The sequence below is a fragment of the Bacillus rossius genome, chromosome 1 (assembly GCF_032445375.1).
Source record: "Bacillus rossius redtenbacheri isolate Brsri chromosome 1, Brsri_v3, whole genome shotgun sequence".
Classification (NCBI taxonomy): domain Eukaryota; kingdom Metazoa; phylum Arthropoda; class Insecta; order Phasmatodea; family Bacillidae; genus Bacillus; species Bacillus rossius.
Window position 1 is genome coordinate 261,640,923 of NC_086330.1, and position 21,706 is coordinate 261,662,628.

The 21,706-nt window shown below is 38.4% G+C and overlaps 1 protein-coding gene across 2 annotated transcripts in view; it reads left to right on the forward strand.

Annotated features, from left to right (window-relative positions):
* Nucleotides 1-21,706, forward strand: part of LOC134527533 (CLIP domain-containing serine protease B4-like) — a 50,087-nt gene that overhangs the window by 21,338 nt on the left and 7,043 nt on the right. For both annotated transcript variants that reach the window (XM_063360289.1, XM_063360288.1), the window contains 3 exons: nt 3,523-3,729; nt 17,517-17,625; nt 19,740-19,915. In XM_063360289.1, coding sequence (XP_063216359.1) covers nt 3,523-3,729; nt 17,517-17,625; nt 19,740-19,915 — 492 coding nt within the window. The remainder of the gene's footprint in view (nt 1-3,522; nt 3,730-17,516; nt 17,626-19,739; nt 19,916-21,706) is intronic.

Here is a 21,706-nt window from a genome sequence, read left to right on the forward strand (position 1 = left end):
ATGACTCAAGCGAGTTAGCGCACGTAAGATGTTGTTTATATTTGTCTCGTCTCGTACAGAATTAGTGTAACTGTGGAGTTCCTGAAATTTACTACAAACACAGTTAAATTCCTCCAAAGAGTCCAAGTCAGCGAGATTAGTGACTTGTGGTTGAATTTCTTCGGCACACGCAGCTCGGAATCTTCTCCGGAGCATGGCCATGTTACCGAGGCTTGACAAACCTCGAAATCGGAGTTCGTACTCCAGCTCGTCACGGAGGAGATACTCCGGCGTGAGCATTGTGTCCCTTTCGTAGGTGGACCTTGGTCCAGTCTTACGAGGACAGCAAAACATATACAAAAATTTACGTTAATTGGTCAAAAGAAAATTACCAACAAAGACTTAAAACTATGGTTGAAACAGTACCTTAAATTCTACACACGACTCTCTTAATTTAACTTAGCTTAATAATATCGTAGTTGCTCCGACGGGTCGGAAGTATGTGCCCAGAATACAAAAGTTTTTTTTTTTTTTTTTTTAAATATTTAACTTCTTAACACACGATTAGCTAATAAAAAAGACTAACTATTACTGCCGGCAGACGAATGAGTTGGTACGTCTGTTGGCGTCTCTCTCAGAGGTAAGCGACCTCCGGGACTTGCGGGAACAAGGTGTGTGTGTGTGTGTGTGTCCGCGCGAGCCTCAGACACGAACGAGATATGATAACACCGCCGGTCGCCCGTGGTGCAGGGGAGGAGGGGATATCTACAGCCTTGTCAAAAGCACGTCCGGGGACGCGCGGTGGAGAGAGGACAGCTGGCTGGCTGAAGGACGTCTCGCGCGCTACGCGCTAGCCTAAGTCCATACGGAAATTTAACTCAAGATAAATTTTAAAATTTTAACTCAATATAACTACAGGGTGTACCAGCGATGAGTTTACAATATTATTACAAAATTTCTATCATCAAAAAAAATTAATTTAACATTTTTTTTTTGCTTATATTATTCAGGTATGCATATAAAACCGGAAACCATGCTCCGCTACCAAGTTGATACACCCCTCGTGCCTCAAAATTTAATTCTTTGAATTAATTAAAAAGAGCCTTGGAAACTTGCGGGATAAAAATATAAGTTAAATAAATTGATTTACCAGAGGCGGCACGAGGTGGGGAACAAACAAAATTTAGGAACTTCCTGTAACAAGCAAGGAGGAAGTTGGTGGATCATTAAAATCAATAAATAAAAACTACACGATTAACTTGATCTATAGTTTTCCTGTTTTATTTGCCCTGATGAATTATCTTGTTTCCATTACTTTACATACAAAAGGTTTTAACAAGTTTCAAAGATTTAAAAAAAAAAAAAAAAAAAACGAAAAGGGGCCGGCCCTCGATTATTTAAAAAAAAGTACATTGTATTGATACATACTTACAACTTGCAATGTTCTACTACATTAAATTTGTCGCTGATTAGTTTACCATATCAGTGGATTAAGTGGATAGTCACTTATCGCTGGTTTGTCTTTAAAAAAGGGAGGGAATAGAAATAGAAACCATATCACCCGAGTCTTCCAGGTGTGGAGTTAAAAATGCCGAACTGTAGAATGGAAGAAAGCTGCTTCTTCTAATGGATGGATCTCGGACTGCCGAAAAACATACTGGTGGACAATTCGTCCACCAGTAGTTGCTGGATCTCGAATCTAGCTGAATATGTGCATCGCTGGGAGGTCGAACCCCTGACTGTAACAAGCCAAATCAAGACTGATTAGGACTTGAATACAGACAGTACATGGGGCAAGAAATGCCCGGAAAAATCTAAGGGGAGGTAGGGGAGGTCGCGAATTATCACTCACCAAAACAGGGGAGTAGCCTTCAAGCTGCCATCGCGGAGTCAGCCATGGTCCGTAGCTCGCGATTTGCGCGGCTGGGCGCGGATGATTTCTTCATAGTTAAAAAAATTAAAAGGGAAAATTTCAAAACAAAAAAATTACTAACACTATGCAGACAGACTAATCTACTTGAATTTAGTTGAGGGATAGCATCCCTTATTTAGGACGATTACATAGTCGCTAGCGGTCGGATGAAGTCTTCCAGAGTCTTCTGAGCTCGCCGGAGATCTGTCTGCAAACGTGACGCGCGCTGATCTGTGTCGCGGCAAACCGCGTCTCGTAATTAAAAGTGGGCGCCGGCTCTTACAGGTGGAGGGGGGTCTGGGCCGCCGAAAGATTCCGAACTTGCCCGAATGCGGGCGGAAAAAAAACTCAGGCAGGGGTTTTGACGTTGGCATCACTGGGCGACAGTAGAGAACTCTGTCGGAGGGGTCTGAGTTGAAAACAATCGACTCGCCCACGGCGTCCATATAACACAAGGGAAAGCAGGTGCTGCTCTCTGGCGCCCTAGAGGGTAGGCTAGCGGAGAAGTTCGCGACTTGGTCGCTAGGTAGCGCTTGCGACCAGTTTTGGCGCACTCGTTTTTTGCGAGGAGACCTTGAGGTTGGTCACGGTTGCCCAGGGGGTTACGACCGGTCATTGGTCTTACTTGGAACTGAGAAGGGGGGGGGGGGGGGTGAGGGTACGATGCAACGCTGCTGGGAATCTACGTCCCGTCGTGCCTGCAGAGGAGCGAACTTAACACTAATACGTGATGAAAAAGGCCAATCTCAGCTCGTCTCTGAGAACTGGTCGCCTGCAAGCTACAGGCTTGTCTATGGAGTTTGGGTCTCGAAGAGAAATGATATTACAGGCTTGAGGCGTGACTGAAGGCGGGGGAAATGGTAAGCTGTCTGCCAGTCAGGGATTAGGCCAGCAAAATATCCGATACGCCGATGGGAAAGGGGCTTCAGAGCACTGAGACAAAATTTAACTCAGAGGAGTACACCAGACTAACAAAGTAAAATCACACTATAGTACAGCAAATACAATTTCCACACAAAAAAAATTTAAAATCATAATAAAAATTAAAAATATATCGTGTCGAAATTACTAATTAACGGCACAATGTATAGAGGCGATCTATATAGAGACTTATATATAGAAGATATAGAGATAGTGGGAAGTATATATGTATATATAAAGATATAAATAGAGATAGAGAGATACATAGATGTATATAGATGTAGATAGAGATATATATAGAGAGAGAGTGATGGATACATGATTTTTACATGTGGAACTACATCAATCATATTTAAAAAGAACTGAATGAGGCATTGCAATGCAGGCCGAGCATTAGCTAGATAATGGAATCTTTTCAATATTAGTAATCCCTTATTTTTCAGCTTTTTTCTATATTGCTTTATAAAGTCTAAATTACATACAGACCAGGTAAATATCTATAAACTGGCAGAACGTCTGTCGGGATCTGAAAGTGATATTAAATTAATTTTCACACTTGACATTCAAATTAAGAAGACAATTACTAACTACATCTGATTTCGAAAAAAGGTCCCCTTCATCCTGTGTTCAGCCCGGGCAACGCCGGGTATTGCAGCTAGTGGTAAATAATACATGAAAATGGCTCATATGTTTGTTACGATGCCATGAAGATACTCCTACGATCGGCGGGAGCAAGAACCACACGCGGCGTAGCGCAGATGGCGACCTGCCCCCGCCGCTGTTCGAGCCGCACGACCACCCCAACTGGCAGCTGTTCGAGCACGAGCAGTGCGGCGCCGTGGCGACGGACAGGACCGCCTATGGGGATGAGGTGGCCTTGGGGGACTTCAGATGGGTTGCCAGGATAGGCTACATAAGTGAGTACAACCACTACTAGCGAGGCGGTACAACTGTTATGTTTTACACTCACAGGTACGAGGGCCCGACTTATAACGCCGTTTTCATATTCCTGGAAAATGCTGGGATGGTTATTTCTTTTAGACCTTGGTCAATTCTTCCTTATTTTCCGTAAACAATGTTCGTTGGCATGATACGCAAACATTATTAAAATGAAAATATGAATAATAAAGTTATCTCTTAGAACCACAAACTAAAAGTTGAAATTAAAAAATTTGCAAATTAATTCCCAAGCAATTTCTACGAGAAATTTACACTTTGTTTTATAAATTTTATTTCTGCATTCAGGTACATAAGTGTAAATTTCTAAAAGCATTAGCTTTAGGATAATTTATAATGGAGATGAATAAAATGTCAATAACCTTGATTCATATGTTGTTGATATTAAAGTTAGAATGGCACGCAATTTTATACCCAGTGTGTTTCTGGCAATTTTTAGTATAATCAGAAGTTCACAATGGATTAATTGCATTTCAGTTGATAAAGTTAAAATAATTATTTTTATATTTTTTCTATTTCTACTATGCATAGATAGTACTGTAACTGCAAACTACATGATTTTGTGTTCTCAATCTGTCCCATCATATTCAAAATATTTACTTGTACACAAGAGACGTACCAACGGGTTTTTTATTTGCGTAGGTTGGCAATGTCAACAGTTGCCGAATGGAAAAGATGTTGGCCGCCAGAAAGTAAACTAACATAACCTGACTTTGTTACGTTCTTTGAATTGTTCTTGAAATGGGGAATATTAATTTAAATCATTATTTTGACTTCATCATGTAAAACTCCCGTCAAAGATGCACGCGCATTTCATTGCATTTCCATAATTTACTACAATTTAACCTTCAATTTGCTTATAGAAGTATAACTTCAAAAAGAATTCCCTACTGAAAACCATAAATTTCCATGATTTCAAATCAAGGGCGCTGTACCTCGGATGCAAAGCTATTGTTTGAAGCTGATTTTAAGGAAAAGAGCACAGCATAAAGGGCGCCACTGAATGCATCTACTTGCACTACAAAATGCCTTTGAAAATCCACCAGAGCCAGCACAGGAGAATTGGCAATAGTCTGTTTCTATTTTTAAAAAGCTACCTATTGGGCGTCCCCCCCCATTGAAAAGTAGTTTAATTTTTTCCTATGCTGATTCAGGGGTGCACACAAATTAGAGTATTTTTCTATGAAGCGACTAAAGTACCCCATAATACCTATAAATCTCATAATCTCACGTGACGGTGCTGTGGAAATTCTGGATTGCCTTTATTTTAATTTGATGTATCATCATTTTTCCCTTTCCTATTAAACGTTTTTAGGAATTTTATTTTTGTACGGACCTAAGAACCTACTCCGGGTTTACAGTGCCCCCCTGAGTGCCTCAAACACCTTTCCCACATACTCAAGATATTCTTTAAATGTTGCGAATAAATACACATGTCGTCAAGTAAACTAATAACAAAATTGAACTGAAAATCCTTTTAAATGTGACATAAGATGCGGGATAGACACTGTGACCTAAAGTTTATCCCAAAGGTTTCCACTGGTAATGCACCTAGCGAGTAACAAAACCAGTGCATTTTCTACTGGAGGGGTCTAACACACACTCATAAAAGGCAGCGTTGAGATTAAGTACGGTGAAATACTGGGCATGTCCCATGTGTTGCAGAACAGTTTCAATCTTCGGCAAAAGAATACTGCCTAGTTTAATGAGGTCATTAAAAATTCTATAACCCAGAAAGATCCGAAATTTTCATGGGTTTTCCTATGAACCAGAAACGTGGGAAAGGCATATGCTGAATCGGCGGCTTCGATAATGTCTTCAATTTTTAGGTCTTTAATAATCTGCTAGAAAATCTGCATTTTAGGTGGTGAACATTTTTTAAAAACACAACGGTCATCCAGCAACTCAATTTAATACGGCATTATCCACATTTTCCCACCCATTCCATGATAACGTCTAGAAAATCCCGTGATAGCTGTTGAATTTTCTCCTTTTTGTTTATTGAGAGATGCTCTTTCAAACATTCCAACCCCGCTAACCACTCTGGCCTTCATTTTAAGTTTACATAACTCCACTCATTTATCATTATCAAAAGCAAAACTAATGTGTTGGTTTGTGCAAAGTACAATGGCTTGTGTGTCTCTTAAAAAGTCCCAGCCCAGTATCATTTTTTCCATCAAATTTGGCATGACATAAAAACATCTTCTCCAAGAGTAATGAGCGATTAAAATAAACATTACATTAGGCATTTTTCTATGCGCTTTACCAGTGGCTAAATGCACTTTCAAGCTTTATTTAGTACTCAGTAGCAGATATATGCTGATCATACAACTTAACCCATTCACTTATAATTGTGGCACTTTTTATCACTGCTAAGAGCTGTTTATTTCTAAAGCGCCAGATATTTAACTCATTTTTAAAAAGACATCTGCCCGCTCAGTGAACACTTTTCCCAGAAAACCACACTGAAATATCCCACCCCTGTTATTACCTCACTTTTTGAGATAACTGGCCACCCAGGGGTTATTTTCTACAGAAATAACAACCTACTTTCCACCTTTATATTTTTCCCTTAGAAACATCTCCACTAATGTTTTTCTTGAACCACACGCTACCTTTTGCATTAATTTCCTGCTACGCAAGAACTTTGTCCAAACCATCAAATTTGTTCCCCCATGTATCTCCGTTCTCACTGAAATTTTGATTACATTGCTTTATTTAACTCCTAATCATTTCCGCACGATTTTGTCTCTAACTACTAAATGACTGCAACTGTTTAAGATCCCCTGTATCCTTGACTCTTTTGGATGCCCCAATTCTTGACCTCTTACACTCCTTTCATTACATGACAGAGCAATAAAACAAATATTGTCCACGCATGCAGCCCATTCACTAATGTCATATATATTCCTACATTCGAAAATGACTTCAAGCTTCAAATTTTCTATCAAAATATTAATGTACTCATTCTCGCTCATGTCTACTTTTAACACATACGTATGATTTAATAAATAGTGCACAAAACACAAACTTTCCTCCCCCTTCTCATGAAAATCATAAATGTGCGCTCTGATTAAATCCCCTCTCTTTTTGCAAGAGCATAAAATTATTCACAGTTCCTCTTTTCATTTGGTCCAAACCTATACTTGCGCTATACTTCCTAGACAGATCTCACGTCATGGTCCTGAGCAAAACGAAAATAAAACCGTAATTAATTAGCCCTCATTGCAAAAAATAATTTGCCTGAGCCGAACTGTCTGCGACCAGGCAACAACGTAAGAGCTGTTTCGCACATGTGCTGCTAAGATGGAAATTTTATACCAAAACCTTCAATGCCACTTTATTTTTTAAGTAGCGTATCTATACTGACCTGACCTCTACAAAAAAGTCACTCACTTCAAGGCCCACTTTACTGACCTTATTCAACGCTCCATAATCAGTCAAATGTTCTGACAGATCTTACTTTCTTACTATTTCTACTCCACCATAGGCTATAATTGTGATGAGCAAAAACGTTATCTTAAAAGTGCTCAAACAGTATTTAAGATGAAACGGGACAACCCGACTGCGACTCTTACTAGCAGAGTGGCGCAGACTTGAGGCTTCTATGCGGGTGGAGGACACAAAATTTAGTCTGAGGCAGACTCGATTTACCTTGAATAAAGTATCTAATCTTCTTACTCTGACTTGAGAACAAATAAAACAAAAAGCTTAAAATGTTGTTCACTGTTCTCTTTACTATACAAAAACGTAAATTCAATGATATTAGAATATCTAAAATGATAAACATGGCCTGGGTGAACACACAATGATAATCTATACTTGCTACCGGGGCGCACCTCCGAATTACCCAAATAAGATAAAACATTAAAACCAAAATACAATAATACTGATTACAATAAATAAAATATTATGGTGATTTGATTTACAATTCATTACCGTGCATATATTCGCTAATCCATGCAACAAGCTCATGGCTATTTCAACCATGACGTAAACATTAACGTAAATACTGATACACAACGTAAATCTCATGCTAAATACAACAAGAGAGACAATGTTGTTTTATAAAATTTTAACAAAAGTTGGAGAAAATTTGGCCGAAACTACACGAGATGTCAAACTGTCTTATGTCTCGTGACGGTAAATTATTATACAAAATCTCATTTAATAAACATAAAAAGTAGTATGTTTTGGGGGCTCCTGAAACAGGGTTCAGGGTGTGGTGACTGTGGTGTCACCGCCATCTTGGATCGTGACGTCACGGCGGCCATCTGGGATGGTTGTGACCTTGACCTTTAACCTTGACCTTGACCTTCAGCCCTAAAAATTGCCAAAAGTTGCCAAAATTGGGCAAAAATTGCCCAAAATTCCTCAAAATTCGCCAAAATTTCCATTTATATGGAAAAAAAATCCGCCAAAAAATCTCAAAAAATTAACACAATTCAAAAATTAGGATTCCGAAAATCCTAAAAAGTCGTTTTGCCCAAGAAAGAACTCAAATTCCTAAAAACGGCTTAAGCATCCATGTCTAAAGCCTCCGGTATGCCATTTATAGGAATAAGGATACCATGACCACCATTTTGAATTATGATGTCACCTTTGCAATTTCGTTGCTGCCGCCATCTTTAAAATCTTTATTTATTATCCGATTTTATTAAAAATAAATTTAATATTTATAAAAAAATCAATTAACAAAATTTTTGATAAATATATTAAAAGAAATTACTTTTATGACACGGAGCTTGGAGTCCTCGGTTCGAAACCGACGATTGCAAAAAAATCAAAATGACGACCGATCCTTCCCCCGTGGTAGGTACACGCAGACTGGCCCCCACCACTTTGTTAATAGCATATATACCGTCAGGTAACATGACATCACGTCCGCCATCTTGAAAATCCGTAATTTTTATGTTAGAAAATCGGAAAAAAAATTAAAAACCATTAAAAAATTAATCAACCGAATTAAATAATTAAAATCCTTAAAACCACCGTTGCACTTTTCGTGACGGCCACCATCTTGAAATCATCCACTGGAGACCACCATCTTGTTTCCGTCAGCTAGAGTGTGCTGATACCATGTAAGTATTATTTTCTGGTCATCATACCTATGTACTCAACTGCTGGCATTGAACTTTGACCTTGACCTTGAACTTTGACCTTGACCTTGAAATTAGACATTGACCTTGATCTACGACTTTGACCTTGACGACTATCATGGATCTGACATTTTGCATTCAGTACATGCTACCAGGAGCTACCACATGCTAGTGGTCATTACCACCATCTTGTTTTCGTCTGCTGGAGGACACCATCTTGTGTGTGTACATGTCTTACCATCATGCTAGTTTTATTCTAACCTGATAGATTGCAGTAATTATTTATTACCGAGGTGCCCCCGCCATCTTGAAATTTGGACTTCATCTTGAAATCATGTAATTATTTAGCTAGAAATACGGAAAAATTACAAAATTAATTAAAAAATGGCAATCATCTACAGATTTATTCGATCCGCTCCTGTTCTTGGTTCGATACTCGATCGATGTAATAACGTTTAATTTTATGTTAAAAAAATAATAATTTCAATAAACCATCTTCAAAATTCTTAAAGAGACTTTAAATCATATACTACCATTATCCTATAAGCCATCAATACCAGCATCTTGGAAAATTCGTAATAATTAACCTAGAAATTCAGGAAAGTTCAAAATTCATTAAATAAATTTGCAAACAATATACTGATTAATTAGGTCGACTAATGTCCTTGGCACGATCCTGGACGAAGCTAAAAGAAATTTAATTTAAATACCAGAAAAGTGTAGGGTTCGAGAAATAAAACACCACAATTCTTTTACAAACATAATATTTACTACAAAATTTCTATCCTACTACAGGATCACTTGGGAAAGCCAGCAATTTTATAAACATTTAGCCCTGCATAGACGTGCAACTACTACTTCTTATAAACATTTAGCCCTACATAGACGTGCAAGGACTACTTCTTAGCTCCAAATGCTCCAAATGCTCCAAATGCTCCAAATGCTCCAAATGCTCTAATTCTCAAAATTCTCCAACAGCTCCGAATGCTCCAAAGGCTCCAAATGCTCCAACAGCTCCAAATGCTCCAACTGCCTTTTCTTTTAACAGCTCCGATGATATTGGGCTACAATGCTATAAGTCTAAGAGACTACGAGGCTACAAGGCTACGAGTCTAAAAAGATCTAGCTGGTTACGAGTTATACATGGCTGCGAGACTGCATGACTAAAAGACCGCATGGCTAAGAAACTACATGTCTATGAAGCTACAAGGATACAAGTCTACTAGGCTACAAAAGCTCCAACAACTCCAACAAGCAATGTACGCACGCGCAATACATATAATTTACGCGCAATAAATGTAATGATTACATAGTACACACAGGAAACGAAATGAAGAAATAGAACAAACACAGGAAAAAATGGAATGTACACACAGTACACACAGGAAACGGAACGTACACATAGTACACACAGGAAACGGAACGTACACACAGTACACACAGGAAACGGAACGTACACACAGTTCACACAGGAAAATGAACGTTTAAACAGTACACACAGGAAACGGAACGTACACACAGTACACACAGGAAACGGAACGAACACACAGGAAACGGAATGATCACATATTTATTACTCAACATTACACAAATACAAGTAAAATAAGCCATTATTGTATGTAGCCAGCTTTCCTCAGTTCTTTGAGTATGAAGGATATTTCTTTGATGCACGAATAGTTTCCTGCACAAATTGAGCCATGTAAAAGTCTTAGCCGGTCAACCAATATGTTTGGATCTTTCCATGATGTGTAATCAATCTCTTCTAGCACCATCTTACTTGCTTGTTTATTATACATACTTTTAATATCACAATCGTCCCAGTGATCATAAGAAGAATTATCAGATTTATTTATTATAACACGTCGTTTCCTTCGTTTCGGGCTCAGGACACCGCCACATTCTTCGATCTTGTCAGCTTTAGGTGCTTCATCACAGTCTATGCCTTTGTCAACAGCCTCAGAGTCACTGTAACAATCACTGTAGAAGACACACTCTTCACCCAGATTACCGTATGAATTCGATATCGATGATGTCGAAGTGTCTTTATCGTCTTCTTGCTTCATTTTTAGGAGTCCATCATTTTTACAAAGAATGGAGGATCTACTGAATATAGGCTTGAATTTATTCTCACTTTTCACGGTGTTGATACTTCCATTAGTTTCAGTCTTCCCGAAGCCATCATCATCCTTCAATTTATTTTCTTCGTCACGATCGGGTGAGCTAATACCATCACGCTCGGGACAAGGAAAATTATTATCGTAATGCAGATCACTCTTCTTTAGTCTAGTGGATCCATCGATGTCCTCTATGCCGTGAGTAGGCTTGGCTTTACATGTTCTATCATGTCTGTTTAAGCTGTCAATTTGTGTTAACAACCTGCTACACCGATTACAGCTTAACATTTTGCGTAGTGGGATTTAGCACAATCATTCCTCTCATGACGTCTAGCATTCCTTCTCGTGACAAAATCCTTGCCACAGTATCTACAGCGGATATCTTCCGATTCAGCTGCAGATAACAAACCATGATCCATGGTAGCTTCTGTGACTAATGTTAGATACAAACTGACAGTTGTCCTATTGGAAACATTTTTAAATAGAATTTTTTAAATATTTCATCAGCGAGAGTTAAGTTATCTGATGCAAAGCAAATTGATACAAGTAGTTCTGCTTGTCAACAACAGATGTCGACACATTTTTGCTTGCAGGTAAATATCATTTATTTTATGTGTTATGCGGGATGCTCACTATTAATCGCAAAAGAAGGAATGCTTCGCTAGACATCAAGGAGAAGGAAGTTCGTCCTTCATGATATTGTTTCTCTTCCGTCTTATCAGATATTTTTGGACTGAGTAATGTTTTTTTTAATCCACCTTATAAAAAATGTTGTCAGTTCTGATTAAGTACCAGAAATTAACAATTTATTTGCATCACAGGACTAGAACTCTAACTTTGCACAACAATGAGAAGTTCACAAGCTAGCAGAATCCTTTGCATTTTTTTTTTATTTTTTTATTATTTTTTTCTGTAATTTCATGTCATTAAAGAAAACTTGAGGCGATTTTCTCCGTATGCTTCCGATTATTCTTGTCGATGTTATTGTGGTTTTCACCGTGTGCTACTGATTATTCTTGTCAATATTATGGTGGTTTTCTCCGTGTGCTACTGATTTTTCTTGTCAATATTATGGTTTTTTCTCCGTGTGCTCCTGATTATTATTGACAATATTTTGGTTGTTCTCTTTTAGTGCTTCTCATTATTCCTGAGTAGACATCTGATGGTTTTCTCCGAGTACTTCTGGTTACAGATGAGAAATTGATCTCCGCATGAAGGACTTTTTACTTAATGAGTCATTTTATCCTGTGATGCAAATAAATTGTTAATTTCTGGTACTAAATCAGAACTGACAACATTTTTTTATAAGGTGGATAAAAAAAACATTACTTAGTCCAAAAATATCTAATAAGACGGAAGAGGAACAATATCACGAAGGACAAACTTCCTTCTCCTTGATGTCTAGCGAAGCCTTCCTTCTTTTGCGATCATTAGTGAGCATCCCGCATACCACATAAAATAAATGATATTTACCTGCAAGCAAAAATGTGTCTACATCTGTTGTTGACAAGCAGAACTTCTTGCATCAATTTGCTTTGCGTTAGATAACTTAACTCGCGCTGATGAAATATTTTAAAAATTATATTTAAAAAATGGTTCCAATTGGAAAACTGTCAGTTTGTATATAACATTAGTCACAGAAGCTACCATGGATCATTGTTTGTTATCTGCAGCTGAATCGGAAGGAATCCGATGTAGATACTGTGGCAAGGATTTTGTCATGAGAAGGAATGCTAGACGTCATGAGAGGAATGATTTTGCTAAAAACCCACTACGCAAAATGTATAGCTGTAATCGGTGTAGCAGGTTGTTAACACGAATTGACAGCTTAAGAAGACTTGATAGAACATGTAAAACCAAGCCTATTTACGCCATAGAGGACATCGATGGATCCACTAGACTAAAGAAGAGTGATTTGCATTACGACAATAATTTTCCTTGTTCTGAGCGTGATGGTATTAGCTCACCCGATCGTGACGAAGAACATAAATTGAAGAATGCTGATGGCTTTAAGAATACTGAAACTAATGGAAGTATAACACCGTGAAAAGTGTGAATACATTCAAGCCTATATTCAGTAGATCCTCCATTCTTTGTAAAAATGATTGACTCCTAAAAAGGAAGCATGAAGACGATTAACACACTTCGACATCATCGATATCGAATTCATACGGTAATCTGGGTGACGAGGATGTCTTCTACAGTGATTGTTACAGTGACTCTGAGGCTATTGGCAAAGGCACAGACTGTGATGAAGCACCTAAAGCTGACAAGATCGAAGAATGTGGCGGTGTCCTGAGCCCGAAACGTTGGAAACGACGTGTTATAATAAATAAATCTGATAATTCTTCTTATGATCACTGGGACGATTGTGATATTAAAAGTATGTATAATAAACAAGCAAGTAAGATGATGGTAGAAGAGATTGATTACACATCATGGAAAGATCCAAACATATTGATTGACCGGCTAAGACTTCTACATGGCTCGTTTTGTGCAGGAAAATATTCGTGGATTAAAGAAATATCCTTCATACTCAAAGAACTGAGGAAAGCTGGCTACATACAATAATGGCTTCTTTTACTTGTATTTGTGTAATGTTGAGAAATAAATTAAATATTGAAAGTAAAATTTTAATGTTTTTATTTCTTGTATTCTGCTTTCCAACTAAGCCTGTGTTTCTGCTACTGTATGTGTGTTCATTCCGTTTCCTGTGTGTTCGTTCCATTTCCTGAGTGTTCGTTCCTTTTTCTGTGTGTACTGTGTGTACGTTCCGTTTTCTGTTTGTACGTTCCGTTTCCTGTGTGTACTGTTTAAACGTTCAGTTTCCTGTGTGTACTGTTTAAACGTTCAGTTTCCTGTGTGTACTGTGTGTACGTTCCGTTTCATGTGTGTACTGAGTGTACATTCTGTTTCCTGTGTGTACTGTGTGTACGTTCCGTTTCCTGTGTGTACTGTGTGTACTTTCCGTTTCCTGTTAGTACTGTGTGTACGTTCCGTTTCCTGTGTGTACTGTGTGTACGTTCTGTTTCCTGTGTGTACTGTGTGTATATTCCGTTTTTTCCTTTGTGTGTACTATTTATTCATTTCGTTTCCTGTGTGTACTGTGTAATCATTACATTTATTGCGCGTAAATTACATGTATTGCGCGTACATTGCGTACATTGCTTGTTGGAGCTGTTGGAGCTTTTGGAGCCGAGTAGACTTGTATCCTTGTAGCTTCATAGACATGTATTTTCTTAGCCATGCGGTCTTTTAGTCATGCAGTCTCGCTGCCATGTATAACTCGTAACCAGCTAGATCCTTTTAGACTCGTAGCCTTGTAGCGTCGTAGTCTTTTAGACTCATAGCATTGTAGCCCAGTATCATTGGAGCTGCTGAAAGAAAAGGCAGTTGGAGCATTTGGAGCTGTTGGAGCAGTTGGAGCCTTTGGAGCATTTGGAGCTGTTGGAGAATTTGGAGAATTAGAGCATTTGGAGCATTTGGAGCATTTGGAGCATTTGGAGCATGGGGTGCATTTGGAGCATTTGGAGCTGTTGGAGCTGTTGGAGCATTTGGAGCTGTTGGAGCTAAGAAGTATTCGTGGCATGTCTATGTAGGGCTAAATGTTTATAAGAAGTAGTCGTTGCACGTCTATGCAGGGTTAAATGTTTATAAGATTGCTGGCTTTCGCAAGTGATCCTGTAGTAGGATAGAACTTTTGTAGTAAATATTATGTTTGTAAAAGAACTTGTGGTGTTTTATTTCTCGAACCTTACACTTTTCTGGTATTTAAATTAAATTTCTTTTAGCTTCGTCCAGGATCGTGCCAAGGACTTTAGTCGACCTTATTAATCAGTATATTGTTTGCAAATTTATTGAATGAATTTTGAACTTTTTCCTGAATTTTAGGTTAATTATTACGAATTTTTTCAAGATGCTGGTATTGATGGCTTATAGGATAATGGTAGTATATGATTTAAAGTCTCTTTAAGAATTTTGAAGATGGTTTATTGAAATTATTATTTTTTTAACATAAAATTAAACGTTATTACATCGATCGAGTATCGAACCAAGGACAGGAGCGGTTCGAATTAATCTGTAGATGATTTCCATTTTTTAAATTAATTTTGAAATTTTTCCCGCATTTCTAGCTAAATAAATACATGATTTCAAAATGGCGTCCAAATTTCAAGATGGTGGGGGCACCTTGTTATTAAATGATTACTGCACTCTAGCGGATTAGAATAAATCTAGCATGATGGTAAGACATGTACACACACACAATATGGTGTCCTCCAGCAGACGAATACAAGATGGTACAATGACCACTAGCATGTGGTTGTTCCTGGTAGCATGTACCGAAAGCCAAATGTCGGATCCATGATAGTCGTCAAGGTCAAAGTCGTAGATCAAGGTTAATGTCAAATTTCAAGGTCAAGGTCAAATTTCAAGGTCAAGGTCAAAGTTCAGTGCCAGCAGTTGAGGACAAAAGTATGGTGACCAGAAAATTATACTAACATGGTATCAGCACACTCTAACTGACGGAAACAAGATGGTGGTCTCCAGCAGATGATTTCAAGATGGTGGCCGTCACGAAAAGTGCAACGGTGGTTTTAAGGATTTTTTATATTTAATTCGGTTAATTACTTTTTTAATGATTTTTAAATTTTTTTCCCGATTTTTAACATAAAAATTACGGATTTTCAAGATGGCTGACGTGATGTCATGTTACCTGACGATATATATGCTATTAAAAAGTGGTGGGGGCCAGTCTGCCTGTACCCACCACGGGTGAAGGTTCGGTCGCCATTTTTATTTTTTTGCACTCGTCGGTTTAGAACCGAGGACTACAAGCTCCGTGTCATAAAAGTAATTTCTTTTAATATTTTTATCAATAATTTTATTAATTGATTTTTTTTATAAATTTAAAACATTTTTTTTCTCATTAAAATCGGAAAATAAATAAAGATTTTAAAGATGGCGGCCGTAACGGAAATTGCAACAGTGACATCATAATTAAAGATGGTGGTCATGGTATCCTTATTCCTATAAATGGCTTACCGGAGGCTTTAGACATGGTTGCTTAGGCCGTTTTTAGGAATTTGTGTTCTTCCTAGGGCAAAACGACTTTTGAGGATTTTCGAAATCCTAATTTTTGAATTGCGGAATTTTTTCAGATTTTTTGGCGGAACTTTTTTCAATATAAATGGTAATTTTGGCGAATTTTGAGGAACTTTGAGCAATTTTTGCCGAATTTTGGCAACTTTTGGCAAGTTTTGAGGGTCGAAGGTCAAGGTCACGGTTAAAGGTCAAGGTCACAACCATCCCAGATGGCCACCGTGACGTCACAATCCAAGATGGCGGTCGACACCACAGACACCACACACTGAACCCTTTTTCAGGAGCCCCCAAAACATTACTATTTAAGTCTTTTGTTCGCACCAACCTGGCGTTCTCAACAGGCCTGCGCGGAAACCTCGAGCACATAGCCTGCTCGCACTTGCTCGCGTCGCAAGCTACTTCTAATAGCCTGACCCAAACATAAGGGCAGCGCCCACTTTTTTTTTTAACTGCATTAATCGTCTGGACATGCAAATACACTCCCAGAAATGCAGGAGACGTTAAGACGGCATTGGTTTATCAATCAGCATGGCGTTCGTGCATTCTACCGCAATTGTTTCACTGAAAAAATTAACAGCTTCATCAGTCGTGGCAGGTTGAGCTATAGCTGCTAGTTTAGTTTGTCACCGCTTCTACTTAGTAGACGCTTAAACATGCCAAACGCTGCTCTCTCGATACCAGAAAAATTTCCACAATAGCTTTACTGCAATTAATTTCGTAAAACAAACCAATTATGACGAAGAGTAGATACAAAAAGCAAATAATGCCCTTAATGACTTAACTAATTAAAAGTACGTGTAAGAAAATATACTTGATATGCAGGTCGTCTCACGTTTACAAACCTTAAAATGGACTCAGTAACGATGTGTTAATAGTAACTGTATGGCTTAAAATGGACGAAAGATATTTTCCATCTAGTGAAGCCGCCCGACAAGTACACTTCCTGCTGGCTGCTCTTGCAATCCTTTGCCTAGAGCGAACCATCACAGAGGTTGCCTACACGTCGCGCTGATGTGCTGATGAGATGACGATGTAAAATTGATGGAACTAGTGTGTTGGGGCTAATATCTATACACTGAAGAAAAAATGTTGTACTTTTAAAAAGATAGTCCTTGAAAACTCTTTTGCCAATGATATCACTCGTAAAAATTCATTGCAGAGCTTTGTACCATTTGCAATTTTAAAAATCTCTGCCTTGCAGATTTTCAAGTGATACTGCTTGAAAATGGGTTTCAAAGGAATTTCCTTGTAAAAGTACAAATATATTTTACAGTCTAGAAAACACATCAGCTCACTGCGACATCCAACATGTTTGAGACTTGTGAATAATCCGGTTGCGACCTTTGCCAGGAACTGAACTCAGATCACTTTAGTTGGAGGTGAGTGGTTCTATCCGATCTTAAGGTTAATGCGAAGGGAAACTTGTTTCAGGTGACGAGGAGAACATTCCCAAGTTCGGATGTGGAGCAGTTCTTGTGAGCAAGTACTATCTTGTCACGGCAGCACATTGCGTCATCAACCTCCCCAACAAGCTGAAAATGCAAGTAGAGCTGGATGTTAGCAACCCAGCGTGTTTACTTAATGTCGGAAGAAATGCAAAAATGTCTGTAGAGTAGCCTAGTGTTAAAATATAAGGGCTATACACTATTAGGTATATGACTACCTATTGTAGCTCTAACAGTTTACATATATATGTGTGTGTATATAAATATGTATAATGTTTTTATGGACTCAATAACTGCTGTAATTTTGCACATATCACTTACGACCCGTAAAATAAATTATAATAATGTAATATTTCGATTCATATCGTTTATTGGCATAATCCTACCCAAGGAGTAGCAATGGGGAACTTTTTTTTTATAAAAACAGAAAAAGTTCTATAGCTTCCATAATATGAAATATATAACATCGGTTTAAAGTGTTCTAACTCGTCGGAGTAATACCGAAACCTTTTTATCTAAATAAATTATTGATACGACCACCGGTTCCCGCGGAAGGGGGGGGGGGGGGGAAACGAGACAATTAGAACAAAAATCTAGAAGTCCCTAAGTAGAAACATCATTGAATCCGTTCAGATTGTTTGTAAATCATATAAATGTTATATGAAACTTTTGTCTGAACTAATTTTTGATAAGATGAACTATTACTGCAAGTGGTTTAAAAAAATAAGGTGTTATAATTATTAGAAACAGTTCGATTGCATAATCTGTTGCTATAGTTAATACAGTCATATTTTTAATATATTTTAATTGATATACAAATACTGATGCTAGAAGTGGTCCTAATAAACCAATTTGTAGTTTCTTCGACATGATTGTTAATTACAAATCTCCGCTACATATTTCATCTCTAGAATGCCTCATAATTACGATTTATTTCAAATTTTTGAAATCAACCATTTTAAAGTTGTTGCTCTTTACTACTGCCAATTTTCAACATGTCAAATTATAAATATTATTCATTAAAATATTGTTCTGCTTGATTATGTACGGTTTATATTTGGGACAGTTAACGCTTTTAAGTGATCGATGATGACATATAAATAATGGATTAAGAACAGAGAGAGTACGGTCTTGTACAAGACGACACTCTCTCACTGTACGCTCGTTGCACACTCTTGCCCACTTTTAGAGGTCCATGTTTTATTTCGAAGCATAAGCAAACATTTAACTTACTGTCCAAACGCAATGTTTGTCGATAGTTACGGGTGAGGACATGGGTGGCAGGGAATGCCAAATAACATAATTTAGGTTAAGGAACATGTGACCGGAAACGAAAATCTGCAGTGTTAAAGGCACTAAATATTAGCGGACGAATTTGAATCTGGCGGGCTTCAGGGGAACTCTCCATTGGCTGAGAGGACGCGATTGCAGCGCGGTGGCGTTCAATAGCTCCACGGGAAGCAGGAGAAGAGCCGGCGCAGACGTTTAGAGTTAGTCATACGCTTCATATGGCTTCATATGAGACTCCCAGTTCCAGACAGTTGCTGGTTAGGGCGTGCAAAGTTCTTTCCTATTCAGTACACGTATGTTGTGAAAGTGCCTTTTGTAAACTCGCTCTGCTCCTACTGCACAGTTTACATGTCGGCCTCCTCTGCGAATGTAAAGTCTGACGTGCTATTGCTGTTTGTCACTGTGCTCAATAACAGTCAACAATTCGCTAATTGACAAGCATGTAAATGTACTATAAAAAACAATACAACGTGTTTTTACACTCTATTGCTGGTTGACGGTGTACTTCAAATAACTCTTAAACACCTGCGTTTGCTTGGTTTGACATTCCCCGCCCCACCCTTCAAATTGAATTCCCACAATTTTCGATGATAAGGTAATAATCAAAATTAATTGTATTTTGAATAAATCGATTTCTATTTTGACTTGAAATATGTCACTGACGATGTAAAATGGCATTGTTTTTTATAAAATGAATTATTTTTAGTAGTGCGATATTTTATCAGAACAAGACCACATATTTAAACATATATTTAAAAGAACTGAAATAAATTTTAACATTGGCCACTTAGTGCACGATGACACGATGACAGCACGTGTAGTGTGCAGAGGGCAGATCCCAGTTCGCTCGAGGGTGACCGGCAGTGTGCCTGTGGGCCGGATGAGCCGACTGCAGTGATGGTCCGTGTGGCTGCCGCAGAGGCGTGGTGCGGCTGGGCGAGCACGACTCCAGCACGGACCCCGACTGCCAGGGAGGCTTCTGCAGCGACCCGGTGATGGACTACCGGGTCGCCGAGGTCATGGCGCACCCCGCGTACGGCCGCTACAAGAACGACATAGCGCTCATCCGCACTGACCGCGAGGTCGAGTTCACAAGTCAGTGCCTTCCACAGTTTGTTTTCTCACTTGCTTTGCGTCTTTATATGTCTTTTAGTTACACTGGTGCAAATATTCCGTGGGTTCTTACTGTATCTCAGAAAGTTCAAATCCATTAAAAATCGCATGAAATGTTACTCTTAATAAAATTAGGACTTTTCTTTTAAACTATAATGAAGTAACAAACGTATTGCCTTTTTAAAGTTAATATGGTATTTGAGTAACGAAAACTAAATAAATGAAATAATAGACTTGAAACACCAGTAAACATACATCCATGAGAAACAGACATTATGACCGTAGTCTCTATCACATAACCAAATACCTATTCATACTTACTTATGGATCAGATAAAAGTAGATGCAATTTGGGAGTTTAACATCAAGTGCAGGATCTAGGATCCAAATTGACTTGAACACATTCTCCTTAGTGACCTTGACCTTTCACCTTGACCTCAAAGAAATTTAAGTCGGTGATGTGGATTATTGACTTTGAGCACGACGACCTTAAACTCTGTGACCTTGACCACGACCAATTCAAACTTTGTGACCTTGATCTACCAAAGCTTTTATGTTCCTTATAGAAATATTAAATTTAATTTATATACAAAATACATTGGAAGCGCTGTGATTCGAACCGTCGCAGCTCAGACTTCTAGGTTGGAAAACATATGACTTTAACCGCACGGCCATCGAGATATTTACCAGACTGAGAATTTAATCAGGTATATAGAAAATAACCTACATATTCGGACTTGTAATTTTTTCTTTATTTGAAGGAATAATATCATTATCTGTTAGAGACAGAAACGCCATCTTGTTTTAAGTACTTGCTACCAGGAGTGATAGTTAACAAACATGACGTATGATAGAGAGTGCTGTCACAATTTTATTTCAGTCCAAGACATTTGGAGCCAAGTAGTCTCGTAGCCATGTAGACTTGTGTCCTGGAAGCTTCGTAGTCCTGTAGTCTCGCAATCATGTAACCATGTGTTCTGGAAGCTTCGTAGTCCTGTAGCCTCGCAGTCTCGTTACCTTGTAGACTCGTAGTTGCGTAATCTCATAACCTTGTAGACTCGTAGTCGCGCAGTCCCATAAAATTGTAGACTCGTAGTCGCGTAGTAATGATGCCTTGGAGCCTCGTAGACTTGTAGCTACGTAACCACGTAGCCTTGTTATCTTTTAACATAATGATGCTGGAGCTGTTGGAGCCGAAGAGATAATTTAGCCGAAGACATATGCAGCAATTGGAGCCTTGTAAACTTGTATCTTCGTAATCAAGTACCTTTGTAGTCACGTAGTCATGTAGTCTCGTATCTTCGTAGCCTTCTAGTCTTGTAGTTAAATAGCGGCAAGACCTATGACTAATTGGAGTCAAATACTTTTACGTCATTGATTGTTGGAGCCAAAACACTGTTGGAGTCAAATAACAGTTGGAGGCATTATATCCTAACTTAACAATGACAAGCGCATTAAACTGAGTTGAATGCAGAAAGTGAAAATGCACTTCTTTTTCGTTAAACGCGCTTCTATTTTGTAGAATTTCCGACCAATTGTGCTTTCTTTTCTTTAAATGCTTGACCTGCGTGAACATTGCGTGTATTGCGTGTAAATTTCATGTATTGCGTGTACATTACAAGTCAATTGCGTGTCTTGCGTGTCTTTTGAGTGTATTGCTTGTCATTTGCGTGTATTGCTTGAACATTGCGTTTATTGCGTGACAGTTGCGTGTATTGCGTGTCAATTGCGTGTATTGCGTGTACATTGCGAGAACATTACGTGCACACTGCAT